Genomic DNA, 13,506 nt, shown 5'->3' with positions numbered 1-13,506 from the left:
TTTAGATTATTACTTGATCAAAAACGTCTTTTTTCTCTAAGTCTGTATTCCCTGCCCTCTAGTGGTGCTGGCTGTATACTACAGTGGTGATCTTGAATGTATTTCAATTTACCTCTTGTTTTCTCTCTGCCTACTCTTGGGATGTCTTTTCTTTTTTCTTTTTCTTTTCTTTTTTTCTCTTTTTTTTTGGGGGGGGGGTTCAAGACAGGGTTTCTCTGTGTAGTCGGGATGTCTTTTCAAGGCTAGGACCTGGCTCAGAAATTTCTAGGCCACTACACCTTCCTCCATCTGAACTTTAGGAAACTTCTTGGCTTTATTATCTTGGGGGCTCAGGACTTTGTGCGTGCTAGCTGAGCAAGTATTCTACCACTGAACTAGCTCCCCCAGCTCCAAGAAAGGCTTTTCAAACCTTAAAGGTGTACTTCTGATTTAGAATGGAATGAGACATTGGAGCCTGCACTTGTGTCGAGCGCCCTGGGTGGTGGTGGTGGTGGTGGTGGTGGTGGTGGTGGTGGTGGTGGTAGTCGTAGCCATAGTAGAACTCTGATGAACAATTATTCAACACCCATCTAGAAAAAGGAAGGCTTTGGGTGCACGTGGCTATAACTCAGTGACAAAACATATGTTTCCCATTAACAATAATAATGATAATTAAAATCACGCTCTGTGACTGCTCTCCCTATTTCCCTCTCCCTCACCCTAGCTGTGATCTTCGGATTCCCTGCTTGAGCACCCATGGGGTCTGCAGATTCTGGGGCGGAACATTAGTCACTTCCCTTCGCCTACTTCAGTATTGTGTTTCCAGAAGTACCCACTTTAGCTAGTCACTGAGGAAAACTGCAGCTGCCTGTGGGCCACTAGCCCATGGCAAGTGAGGTCAGCAAGAAAGAAGCTGACATCCTGTGTGCCAACTGTGGGTCTGCTAGATTTGTACTATGCTAAGTGGTTTCAAGAAGTTTCTTCTTAACCCCCTACAAGAAACCACAAATTTATTATCTACACTGTTTTGTAGATGAAGAAAATATCATTTCTAAGCTCACTGCCTGTCAGCACTGGAATTGGAATGTTTGGCTAATTCAGTGGTTCTCAACTAGGGTGAATTTGGACTCCCCAGGGGATGTTTGGGGACACTTCTGGTAGTTATAATTGGGATCATGTGCTGCTGGCACCTAGGGTAGAGCCCAGGGTGGTACTGACCTTCCTAGTCTGCACAGGGCAGCCATGTACAGAAGAACTTCTCTTGATCAAAACATCAACAATGCTAAGGTTGAGAAATCTCCGGCTGAAACCCTGTGCTTTTGGCCTTGAGGTGGGTGGGAGGAGGGTAGAGGGTAGAATCAAATCAGAAGGGCCACCACAGAGGCCTTGAGTGAGGAGGGACTGGGGCTCCTGTTAGGGATAATGGAGAATAGGGCAGCTTGTTGAGACTTTGCTTTCTTCCAAGCTTGGCCAGAGACCTGCTCAATTTCCCCCAATCCTGCCAAGTCAGTCCTGGGACTTCACACTAAGTTTGTCCTGGAGTGACCCTGACTCCAGCTCAGAGCTGGGACAACATGTTTACCTGGGTCTTCCTGTAGGATTTCTAGCTTCTAGGACCGGTGTGTTCTACCTATAGTACCTGAACTAACAACATGTTGGCATGCTTGATTCAGGAGTGGGCTAAAGGTCAAAGATAAGTGGCGTCTGAAAAGTTAGAAGTGGGGTGAGTGGATAAAGGCAGGAGGACCCCATCAGTCGGACCTGACCGAGGAAGGAAGAGAGCAAGCAGCAAAGTTGGGGAGCTGGTCTAGGAAACAAGATTCTGACCCACAAGCCTTGTTTTCCACAGCCTTCCCTTTGTAGGCTTGTGCTCAGTTTCCCTGTTTCTTCTCCAGGAGCCTCTGGAGCACCCACATTCAGCTGGCTACCATAACAGGCTCCCCAGTAGTGGCCTCCCCACTAAATTGACTGTGGTGACAGGAAATATCTTCTGGTCCAATCTTCTCAGAACTCTGAATAAGTAAGGGGCAGATGTTAGGAGGAGGCAGCACTCTTGGAGTGATGGAGTAAAGATCATGAAAAAGATAAATTTTACCCCCGAATGCTTGGGGTTCCATTACCTTCTATCACCACCCATGGCCTCATTGAGGGGGGAGGGCAGAAAGAAGGAGATGTAGAAGGACATGCAATGCAATAAGGAGGATGTGGTTAAGGCTGATTCGTCCCCTGGGGTCGAATAATCAGCTGTTACTGGGGCGGAAGGCAGGAAGTCTCCTTAAAGACACAACATTCTGAAAGTTGAACTCAGGATTTGAAGAAACCTTAGCAGTCACCTTAGTGGAGCCCATACTTAATTAACACAGAAGGAGCTATCTCAGGCTCCCCTCTCATTCCTTCGGCTCAGATGCCCTCACCCTCAACTTCGATATGATGCAAAAATCATGAACCCCAGGCCGCAAGCTTCTCTTTGAGGGTGGGGAGGGAGTGATGAGGTGGTCCCAGGCTTGTTCCTTTAAATAAGCAATTCAGCAGCTTTTGCCAAGTCATTGGGTTCATTTCGGTTTTTTTTTTTTTGCCCATCCCCCGCCTTTCTCTGATTGGTCCCCAGGGAAGGAGCCGCCTCTTCATTGGTCCCCACCTTTGAAATCACTTCCCTAAGTAGGCCTGAGTCGGAGAAGCGCTTCGGAGGGTGGGACTGAATGGGAGTTAATCTTAGGATGGGGTTTCTGGCTGATACTACTTTGGTAAAGATCATTCCCTAAGCTCGAAAACAAAAAAAAACAAAAAACTTCTTTCTAAAAGTGAGGGCTGTGATATGAATCCTTTGTTAGGAAAGTGCCCCCTGAGAGGCCGTGGACTCCTCGGCGACTAGGAGGAGACATTTATTAGAAAAGATTTCACTAAACCCACGAGGAATGAACTAGATCTCCATGGAAGACTGGGCCTGTGCGAGTGACAGTGGTCCCTATACCCCGAAGACCTCGGGAGTTCTGCTGCATCGGTGGCTGGCTCCCATCTTCAGTTCTACCAACTCCTGTTGCTTCGCGTGCTCCACCTTCGCTTAGCTTAGGCGTCCTGTGAAGGAGGGTGAATCAGTTTTGAGGTTGTCTAAAAGAAGCTCCAAGAAGGAGGGGCTGTAGCCCTTTAAGGACTTCCCCGCGACCGATTCAGAGATCGGTTTAAAAATGCCAACTCACAGAGCGCGCAGTATTCTGGGAAGCCGAGTGTCACCGTAAGAACTTCATTGACCAGGATGCACTGCAAAAACACACGCCTTCACTTCCTTCTACTCTTTAAACTGTAGTTTGACGTAGAACTGGTCTAAGCAAGTTGCCTAGGCCGAGGGCTAGCCACACCTTTTCAGCTATTGGCCAGCTGGTTAGTTGGTAGGCGTGGCTTAACGCTGCTCCTCCAAGCAAGGGGGTGGCCTCCTTGCCAATCAGAGCCCAGACGCCTGAATGGGCGGGAGTAAGCAGAGAAGCTGGCACTCCCGAGTGGGTGTGGTCACGTTGCCCAGCAGTGAGCGGTGATTGGCCCTGGGTGGTGCATTCGCAGCTCGTGCGTCACGACGCCGCCAGCTGATCGGAGACTGGAGCCGGTGTGTGCTGGGCGCTGGGAAGAGACAGAGCGGTCGGCCGTGCGGAGAGGTCGCAGTGATTTTGGTCCTCTGTCCTCAGCAACCCCCGCACCCAGCATCAGGTGGGTGTGAGCTGGGGACCCGGTCGTTCCTCGGGGAATCTCGGTAACCCGGTGATGGGGTAAAGTAGGGTCCTGACGACCACACCCTGCCCTTCTGGGGGAGGGGAGAGGGGGCGGCGAGGACCGGGGCGCTCTTGGGAGAGGAGCTTGGACTCGCCCGAGTAGTGTGCCTGGACGTTTAAAGAGAAAGTCCGGGACAGGAGTCGTGGCAGAAGGTCTGGAGAAGTAACTGGGGAGGAATATGAGAGGCCAGAGGGCCGGGGGCGTCTAACCCCAACGCCCTCTGGTTTAAGAATGCGGGAGCCGACCATTTAGCCTAGGGAGGATCTGGACGAGTGAGTGGTGCGGAGGTGCACTGCCTCTACCGGCGCTGACCGGGTCAGGGCCAGTTCAAGTCCCTGGCAGGGAAGGGGTCGCTGGGCGGTCCGGCCCCTCCTCTCGTTCCCTCCCGGGGATGTTATGTAAGGGGGGAGGGGAAAGGAGTAGGGGGCGGCGGTGCGGAGGCCTTATGCAACCCAAAGGTTAGGGTTTCACCGCGGTTGGGCGGAGGTTGGGGGGGCGGACAGGAGGAGTGCCTGGAAACTCTACCCGCACCCCCCCTCCCAGCCTAACTGGCCGTCTTGGACAGAGAGAAGGTCACCTTTGCACCTCCCCCCAGTATGTCCGGTAGAGAGGCCCCTAGCCCCGGCTTGGCCTGACCGCCTGGGAAGCCGGCTGGCTGGGTGGGGCGCCTGGGTTAGTCATCGCTGGGCTCCCTCTCTCCCCACCTCCTGGCCAACTCTTGGCCCCTCCCCACGGCCTCCGGTTAGGCTAATGTCCCCACCTCCCTCTGGCCCTAGTTTCAGCCTCCAACTCATTTGGCCTGTCATCCTGGCTGTCAAAGTAGGCTAGAAGCTGTCGTGGTGCCAGAGGGTTGATGGAGCAGCTGGTCAGAGGGTCAGTGCCCTGGGCCCACCCCTGCCCGGCAGCCAAGGGCACCTGCTTGGCACAAACTCTCAGCAGCCAATGAACCCTGTGGCCTGAACAGAGGCATCCTGAGCAGAGAGAAGTGAACAGAGACTGATCACCTAGGAGAAGGAAGATACCACAAAGTTTATGCTTCCCAAGAGGCTTTTGGAATTTCAAAGTCGCCCACCCTACCATAATCTTTCCACTCTCTGAAAATAGAAACCTCAAGGCAAAATTGCCTTGGCCCTTCTATCTGGCAGTGGCCATGCCCTTGGACTGACTGTGCAGAACCACCCTTTCCAGCTCCCAGCCCTCTAGCCTGCCACGCCCCCAGCCCCCTCCCTGGGCCATGCTGCAGCCCCCCCCCCCCCCCCCCCCCGGGCTGAGCTGTGTCCCCCCCCCCCCCCCCCGCTTTTCCTGCTGATTCATGCGTTGGAACTGTGGGGGCGGGGCTTGGAACTTGGAACAAAGTTCAGACGTGGAGGGGCCGGCAGACAGCCTGGAATTCATACCAGATGTACCCGGAATGTGCAAGCGGAATGCCTGGCATCTCAGAGTCCTGAGGAAGCTGCCCAGCCACCCTACCCATACCTCCCTCCCCTCCCGCCTTTGGTCAGCTGTCCTCTCCCTCATGCTCCTGAGAGGCCCTGCTGACCTTCCAAACTCTAGCCCCCCTCCCCTTTCTAACCCTCCACAAACCTTCCTTGCAACTGAATTCCCTAAGAACAAGTCATTTGAGCTGAACAAGTCATTTTTTACTTGAGACCTGGGTTCTAGACCCTGCCCTTTGAATGCTGAAGATGCTGAACTTTTTAACAGGTTGCCTAGAGTTGCTAGTTCCTGGTCTGTAAAGGGGCACAAGACAAGTGCATTTAGAAGCCTCTTGCTTCTTACTCAAGAACCCCTCATTAGAAGGTACTGAAAGTCGACTTAGAGTTAGGTTTGGATGGCCAGTGGGTCGCTGTCCCTGTCACCCAGCTTTCCTGTTTTTCCTCCCCTTCCCTTTAGGAACCTGTGCCTCCCACACCCTCACCTGGCTGAGCCGCAGTAGTTCTTCAGTGGCAAGCTTTATGTCCTGACCCAGCTAAAGCTGCCAGTTGAAGAACTGTTGCCCTCTGCCCCTGGCTTCGAGGAGGAAGAGGAGGAACAGCTTCTTTGCCTATCATCTGGAAGGTGACAGAACTGGGGTTGGGAAGGTCTGGACAGCTGGGGTGATGGCTTTACGGGAGGGAAACCCTGGTCCTCTGGGGAGCCCTTACCCACACTGACCCAGCAAAAGATTTAGGTTAAAGGCACTGTCTAAACTGGGGAATAGGTGACTCCACCTCCCCAAGGTTAGTTGATCTCTGTGTGGCAATGGGAAGAAGTAGAAGGAAAGTCTGTTTACCTAGACTTTCTTATAGGCCTGCCTTTCTTATCTTACCACCATCTCCACAGCACGCTCGCACACACAGGCAAACGAGCACACACACAAGCACACACTTTACTTTCCATGAGGTCCAAAAGTAAATGTAGTTAGGAAAAAGGGACACTGAGAAACTCCAATCTAAGTAGTCATTTGTTCATTTATATTTCTCTATTTATTTTTAGATTGGTCCAGGTTTTGGGTTTAGGGGTACTTACCCTTACACCTGTTGATTTCTCCACCCGTACAGTGGGGAACCCCATAGATAAATAGACAGGAAGGCATCAAAAGTCCACCAGTGGTGACTCAGAGCCTGGGCTCTTCTCTTTATGTGGATGGAAATGAAACAGCTCTTCACATGAATTGTTGTCCCTCCCCCACCCCTGACTACTCACCCAGCTCTGGGGGATTGGGATGGAAGGAAAGGCTATGGTTAAGACCCAGGCAAGCTAGTGGGAGGCTAGCCCTCTCCTGACTTCTTACCATGCATGGGTGGCCCAAGGCTTTCCCCTCCACCTAAAGGAAAACTAGCTCTGGGTTGAGTTCTAGCAACCACTGCCATTTATTTTCTGCCTTTGCTTTCCAGGATAGTGAGACTCTGCTCAATACTGTGCAGGCAAGAAATTGTCTCCTGCAGCCATCAGGGGAGATGGGTTGTATGATATGAGTCCCTTCTGCTGCCTCTAGCTCCTGATTCATTCTCACATATGGGCTCGGTCTCTGATTGTGGTTCACCTTTGTCAGTCTTCCTAACAGAAGATGGGTTCAGGGGGTACAGGAAGCTGTTTGTTCTATTTGGCAGGAGGGGGAGGAGTTCTAGCCTATTCCCCATTTATGAGAAACTGAAAGCCATAGGGGAGACTAGATCATGTAATCCAGCCCCGATACAGTCTAAGGTGAGGGATAGATGTGTAAGGGACTGTAGCAGATGGGGTGGGAGGCTGAGTCTGCTCACACACTGCAACAAAGATTGCCCTGTCCCTCCACCTCGCTCGCTTTCTTTCCTCCTCACTTCACTGGCCACAGTGTGTCCCCTCAGCACATGGCTCTGCTGTCTTCTCCAACATGGAGCCTCAGAGGTGAGGAAGGGCAGCCTGGAGACAACAGAGGCAGGCAGAAGACAGTGGAGGACCTGGCCTGGAGCCACAAGGGCCTATCCGGACATTGGTCAGAGGGGCATATAGAAGCCTGGAGAACACCAGGAAAGAGAACAGCCAGCCAGCCTCAGTGAAAGACACACTTCCAGCCATCTCCTCTCCAGACCTACCTCCCTGGGAGATGAAGGACTTAAAGGAAGTATGGTCCCATCTCTTCTCTACCCCACAGTTTGTGTATAAGCAGCCTCAAGGAACATGAGCCACCTCTGAAAGGAAATATACAACAAATTCAAAAGGAAATTCAAATGTGTAACACTATGGAAAAACTTATTTATGTCTAGGGCTGTAGTTCAGTTGGTAGAATGTTTGCTTAACATGCGCCAAGCCCTGGTTCCGTCTTCTGCATTGCATAAAACTGGACATGATGGCCCAGGCCTCCAATCCAGGCACTCTGGAGGTGGTGGCGAAGGAGCCTACATTTAAGGTCATCCTCTTTTACACAGTGAGTTCTGAGCCAGCCTGGACTACGTGAGACTGTCTCAAAAGAAAAAAGAAAAAAAAAAAGCATTGGTTAGTAATTCAAAGAATGCAGATGTCACTGAAATCTTTTCCATGGTCACAATACAAGTCAGTGAGACTGCTGCACTTTGTGTGTGGCAGTGTCAGCCATTGTAAGAGATGCCTTTTGACCTAGTAATTTTCTGTCTTAGAAATATATCTTAAAATAAGAATTTGGTTATAAAATGTTCATCTCAGGGTTGTAATAGAGAAAAATCGAAAGCAACTGTTTGTTTGGAAATCCATTCCTTTTCTGCTGTCATGAAAATTTATAGCTGGGGAGTGCTTAAGTCAATCATACCCATCTGATGGTCCTTTAATGTGTGGTCATCTAAAGTCTTGTAGAACAAAAACTGAATGGAAATATTAAAAATTGAATACTAAAAAGATTATAAAACTGTGAGTTTGTGACTGTTTTTAAACTATGAGTGCATACTTGTAATACATTTAAAAAAAACACTGAAAATAGATTCAAAATGTTCAGAGTGGTTGTTTTTGTTTAGTGGGATAGTACGATTGTGAATTTTCCCCTTGCTTTTTTCTGTCTTTCTAAGGTTTTAATATTAATTGTATATTGCTTTCATATGTCAAATAAAATATAAAAGACAAATGTTTTAAAATTTTTACTTTTTTATGTGTATGAATGTTTTGCCAGTGAGTGGTGGGAATGCAGCATCACCCTCTGCCAAGAGCAGCTAGCACTCACTTCTGAGCTGTCTCTTCACCCCCTCTGTGTAATTTTTAAAAAATATTTGTATTTTATATTATGTGTCTTTGTGTGAGTATGGGCACCTGAGTGTGGGTCTCTGCAGAGGCCTGAAGAGAGCCTCAGATTCCCTGGAGTTGGAGCTACCTGCTGTTTGGACCTTCTGACAGAGATGCTGGGGATTGAACTCAGGTCCTCTAGAAGAGCAGCAAATACTCCTAGCCACTAAAGCCATCTCTCCCTCCAGTCCTCATTGTAGTTTTGGAGAATTTTCTGTAGGAGGATGGGCTGCACCAAGTGCCAGGTGAAAACGTTTGCTTGGGATACCTACTGCTTCTTGAGTGAGCGCGCGCGCGCGCGCGCGCGCGCGTGTGTGTGTGTGTGTGTGTGTGTGTGTGTGTGTGTGATACCTACTGCTTCTTGAGTGAGCGCGCGCGCGTGTGTGTGTGTGTGTGTGTGTGTGTGATATCCAGGGTGTGTGTGTGTGTGTGTGTGTGTGTGTGTGTGTGTGTGATATCCAGGACCTTTTCAAGTTCCATCCCACTAAAGTCAATTTTATGAACTTCATTAGTTGAATCCACCTACTCTCTACACACAGGAAGCATTTCTCTGACTTTCTGGCTGTTAGCCAGCTAAGGAGGTGTGGCTTAGAGTAAGAAAGAAAGGAAATGCTCAAAACCTGTCACTCTTCAGGGGATTTGCAGTTGGAAAGGATGTTCCTCTTAAGGCCAAAGGGGTTTAGAATCTGAACAGTCTTATTGTTATCCTATTTGTTTTTCTTTTTTTCTTTTTTTTTTTTGTTTTTGGTTTGGTTTTTCGAGACAGGGTTTCTCTGTGTAGCTCTGGCTGTCCTGGAACTCACTCTGTAGACCAGGCTGGCCTCGAACTCAGAAATCCACCTGCCTCTGCCTCCCAAGTGCTGGGATTAAAGGCGTGCGCCACTACCGCCCGGCTCCTATTTGTTTTTCTTATTTGAGTCGGCTTTTTTTTTTTTTTTTGAGGCCTGGGGAGGGGAGGGGTATGTAGTAGTAGTGTCTTCCTTTTGCCTCCTCTACCTATTAAAGATCCTTAGTGGTGACGTAGGGGGATGGGTGGGAGTGGAACTCAAGAAGGGATTCCCCAGTAGACTGCTCCAAAAGGGGGGTTGCTCCGTTTGGGGAATACTGTGTAAGAGAGTTACGAGTGGGCAGACGGCAGCTCTGCCTGACTGGCGTGCTCTGAGGTAAAGGTGAGATGGTGCAATATTTGAGCCCTCAGAGGTTGGCTCCGTTGGCCTTGTACCTTCTGGTCTGTAGGTAAGGATGACCAGTAGGTGAGAGATGAGGGAATCGGAACAGAAGGTGAAAGTTAGTGGGGCGGAGCCCCAGACTTGTCAGGTTGGGGTAAAGTAGATGGCTTTCTGGAATTCCAAAGGATTTGGCGAGTAGTGGCTTTGGAGAAGACTCTAGTGTTGTGTTAGAAAGTCTCTGAACCCAGTGGCCGAACTTGATGCCAGGAAGCCCCCAAACTGGTATCTCCAGGCAGGGGCGGGATCAGTCCCTTAGCTCCACAGGCAGTGGCCCCACAGCTGCGCCAATCACTGCGCAGCCGAGAGATAGGGGCGTGGACAAGCCAGGAAAAGTTACAACATGCTGAAAAGATAATGCAGGCTAGGAAGCCCCAGCACAGCCGGGTGGAAAAGCCAGATCCCGACTCCGCTGGGGCCCTTCGAGATCCCCGGCATCGGGCACCAGGATCAAAGAAACAGACTGAAACCTAGCTGACCTGCCAGACCATGGCATCCGGGGGACTCCTTGTGGCTGGCGCCTCCTTGGTGGCGTTTCGGGGGCTGCATTGGGGGCTGCAGCTGCTGCCCACCCCGGAATCTGTTCGGGACCGCTGGATGTGGCGGAACATTTTTGTTTCGCTAATACACAGCCTACTCTCTGGAGCAGGGGCGCTGGTCGGGTGCGGGACTTGGGGACTGACAAAGCACTGAGGGTCAGGGGGTGGAGAAGAGGGCCTGGAAGACTGAAGTTGAACACTGGGTGGGTACCTTTCGGAATGGATGAGAGATCTTCAAAGTCTGGAACTGGTTTGGTTGTAGATGGGTGGGAGTACCCAGTGGGAGAATGGATCTAGGTCTTTGAGAAATTGACCTTAGCTCTTTATCTTCTCCAGGCTGTGTCTGTTTCCTCAGATGGTCACTGACCCGATTCATGATCACCCATCGTGGGCACGGGTCCTAGTAGCAGTGTCAGTGGGTGAGTGTACAGAAGAGGCTGAATCAGGAAAAGCCTTGTTGGAACGGGAATTCTAGGTCCCTCCCTGTCTTCGGAATGGAGCAGATGTTGCTGGAGGTTTGCTGTGAGGAATTAAGGACCTGAGAAAAGTGGGACCTGAGACATCTCTCTAGGCTGTGATCAGCTCTGAGTGAGGAGCCTCATGATCGTCTCCGGTGCCCACAGGATATTTCATGGCAGATGGAGTTGACATGCTGTGGAATCAGACATTGGCCCAGGCCTGGGACCTTCTCTGTCACCATTTGGTGGTAAGACTCTGAAGGGAGAGGCCAGATAGAAAGGGAGCATGCCCAACTCGACGGCCAACATCTCTCTTCAGTGTTCTGTCCTCGGACTTTCTCACCAACCCCTCTGAAAACCTATCCTCTCAGTCTTAGACTGAATTGGAGGGAGGTTTTGACAGCTAGCCACTCCTGGGCATTGCCCAAGGAGTTTGGATCCCCTACAAATCTCCAGCTGATCATGAAATCGTTGAATCCAGAGTTGTGGTTTAGGGTGTGGGAATGAGACAGAAAAGGCCAGGAATGAAAGCTAGGGTGTGCTATGCAAATAGTGTAGCTTTGGGGTGAGAGAGCCTCTGGTCCAGGGCTGTTCATGCCCTGTAGATAAGGGTCAGCAGAAAGGTCAGAATTAGAGTCCTAAAAATGATATAAAGTGAATAAATAAAAATAAGTAAGTAATAATGTCTAAAACGCTGACACCTGGAAGGATGAGGCAGAAAGTGGGGGGAAAGTGCTTGAGTGTCCCCAATATAAGGATTAGGATGCTGGGACTTGTTGGGTCATGCGAAGCCCTCTGACTTTGAACCTTGCTTGCAGGTAGTGAGCTGCCTCAGCATCGCTGTTGTGTCTGGCCACTTTGTGGGCTTCGCTATGGTATCTCTACTTCTGGAGCTGAACTCCATCTGTTTGCACCTACGGAAGCTACTGCTGCTCTCCCATAAGGCCTTATCCCTGGCCTTTAGAGTAAGCAGTTGGGCCTCCCTGACCACCCTAGCCCTCTTCCGCCTTCTGCCTCTAGGATGGATGACTCTGTGGTTGTTTCAGCAGCACTACCAGCTGTCTCTTGGTCTGGTCATCCTTTGTGGAACTGGGCTGGTCACAGTGGGTAGCATAAGCATCTCACTGGGAATCCGAATTCTGGTCAAGGATGTCTTGCAGTCTCAGCCCTACCCATTTATCCTTGTGCACAAGGAGACTAAGCGAACCAAGACATGTGAGCCTGTCACCAGGAACCATTCCACTCTCAGTCTGAGAGGCATGGAGGTTTTCTCTTCAGTCAGCCCTCAGGGAGGTGGGGCTGGGAAGAGGAGATGGTAGCGCACTGCATAATCTACTGTGTAGTAAGGGCTAGACCACATCATCACCATCTCAGGACCTTTTCCAGCTAACTCACTTTCCTCCCCTTCCCAAGATCCAAGAAGAAATGTGAATCTTAGTGGCTCTGTGGGAACCTAGGCTACTGCTCACTGAATTCCTTTGCTCCTGTGTAAGGACAATGGGAGAGGAGGTCCTTCTAGAATCAGAGAGACCTGGCATGGAGAGGGCAGAGCCAGAACACAGAGACCTCATTTATGATCAAATTCTGGAAATGAGATAAGAGCACAAGAAACATTATGTTGCCAGGAGGGAGGGGCATGGCAGTTGCCAGTGACAGACAGAAGAAGCCAGGCCACTGCAGCCGCTACTGAGCCTTCCAATCCCCTAGTCAGACTGCAAGTCCCCAGATTATACTCAACCCTACTCTACTGTGTATAGCCTTTCTAATTCTTGTGTATCTTCTGACCTTTTTAAAGAAATGTGAATTCTTAGACGAAAATGGTAGGTCTAAGGCAGTACAGAAGCCCCGAACCACAGAAAGGACTCAAGTATCCAGTGTGATCACCCAATGCAAAGCTTTTCATGGCTTTGTGGTGTTTTGAGCATTGAGGGAGAGGCACAGCAGGGCAGAGGAGCCTCCTACCCACCTCCAGAGGGGCAGGGTAGCTAGCTGACCCTCTTCTGGAGTCTTTTGAAGGCTCTTTCCTCCCTGTCTCTGCACATCTCCTCCCTTTCTAGTCTGAATGCCTAGAATACAGAACTGTAGAGCAGATTAAGGTTACTGCTGTACTGAATGGCGGGGCATAAAGTGATAACTCTTCATCATCAATAGAAAAAGCACAGGAGAGCTGGAGAGACGGCTCAGCAGTTAAGAGCACTGGGTGCTCTTCCAGAGTTCCTGAGTTCAATTCCTGGCAACCACATGGTGGCTCACAACCATCTGTAATGGGATCCTATGCCCTCTTCTGGTGTGTCTGAAGATAGCTACAGTGTATTCATATATAAAAAAATAAATAAATCTTTTAAAAAGAAAAGAAAAAATATAGGAGCAAAAAGAAGAGGCAGAAAGGGCTCTTTTTTTAATTTAACCTTTTTTTTTTTTTTGGTTTTTTCGAGACAGGGTTTCTCTCTATAGCCCTGGCTGTCCTGGAACTCACTCTGTAGACCAGGCTGGCCTCAAACTCAGAAATCTACCTGTCTCTGCCTCCCAAGTGCTGGGATTAAAGGCATGCGCCACCACTGCCCAGCAGAAAGGGCTTTTAAAATGCGATGCCAAGCTGAGCAGTGGTGGCACACACCTTTGATCCCAGCACTTGTGAGTTCAAGGCCAGCCTGGGCTACATGAGACCCTGTTTCAACAAACAAACAAACCAAAGAAGGAAAAGAGAAAAAACTGCACGTGGCAGCCAGAATATTATCTGGCATTCATGAGGTCCTTGGTTCAGTGCCAGGCTGGCAGTGCTTTGTTTGATAAGGGTCTGGTCACCCCTGTAATACCATGGCTAACTGGCCA

General features: G+C 50.0%; 1 protein-coding gene and 1 long non-coding RNA gene across 2 annotated transcripts; both read left to right on the top strand.

Moving 5' to 3' along the window:
* Positions 1-3,568: 3,568 nt before the first annotated feature.
* LOC114613863 lies at positions 3,569-8,306 on the top strand. Its single transcript, XR_003710236.1, has 2 exons — positions 3,569-3,678; positions 5,635-8,306. It is a non-coding gene; the product is annotated as an uncharacterized LOC114613863 (long non-coding RNA).
* Positions 8,307-10,009: 1,703 nt separating this feature from the next.
* Tlcd2 (TLC domain containing 2) lies at positions 10,010-12,933 on the top strand. Its single transcript, XM_028759339.1, has 4 exons — positions 10,010-10,339; positions 10,553-10,635; positions 10,840-10,922; positions 11,493-12,933. Exons 1-4 carry the CDS (start codon positions 10,167-10,169, stop codon positions 11,991-11,993), a joined length of 840 nt encoding a protein of 279 aa, XP_028615172.1. The 5' UTR covers positions 10,010-10,166; the 3' UTR covers positions 11,994-12,933.
* Positions 12,934-13,506: the final 573 nt, after the last annotated feature.

Source organism: Grammomys surdaster, unplaced genomic scaffold (genome assembly GCF_004785775.1).
Source record: "Grammomys surdaster isolate TR1022 unplaced genomic scaffold, NIH_TR_1.0 126278, whole genome shotgun sequence".
Lineage (NCBI taxonomy): Eukaryota > Metazoa > Chordata > Mammalia > Rodentia > Muridae > Grammomys > Grammomys surdaster.
The sequence above is the reverse complement of the archived record's forward strand: the minus strand, read 5'-3'. Positions and strand labels throughout refer to the sequence as shown.

What these genes read in the sequence shown, in the direction of transcription:
- Tlcd2 (XM_028759339.1), top strand. Translation starts at nt 10,167, where the DNA reads ATGGCATCCGGGGGACTCCTTGTGGCTGGCGCCTCCTTGGTGGCGTTT. An exon ending in CCTAGTAGCAGTGTCAGTGG is followed by an intron (nt 10,636 to 10,839) that starts GTGAGTGTACAG and finishes CGGTGCCCACAG; the next exon opens with GATATTTCATGGCAGATGGA. An exon ending in TTCTCTGTCACCATTTGGTG is followed by an intron (nt 10,923 to 11,492) that starts GTAAGACTCTGA and finishes CCTTGCTTGCAG; the next exon opens with GTAGTGAGCTGCCTCAGCAT.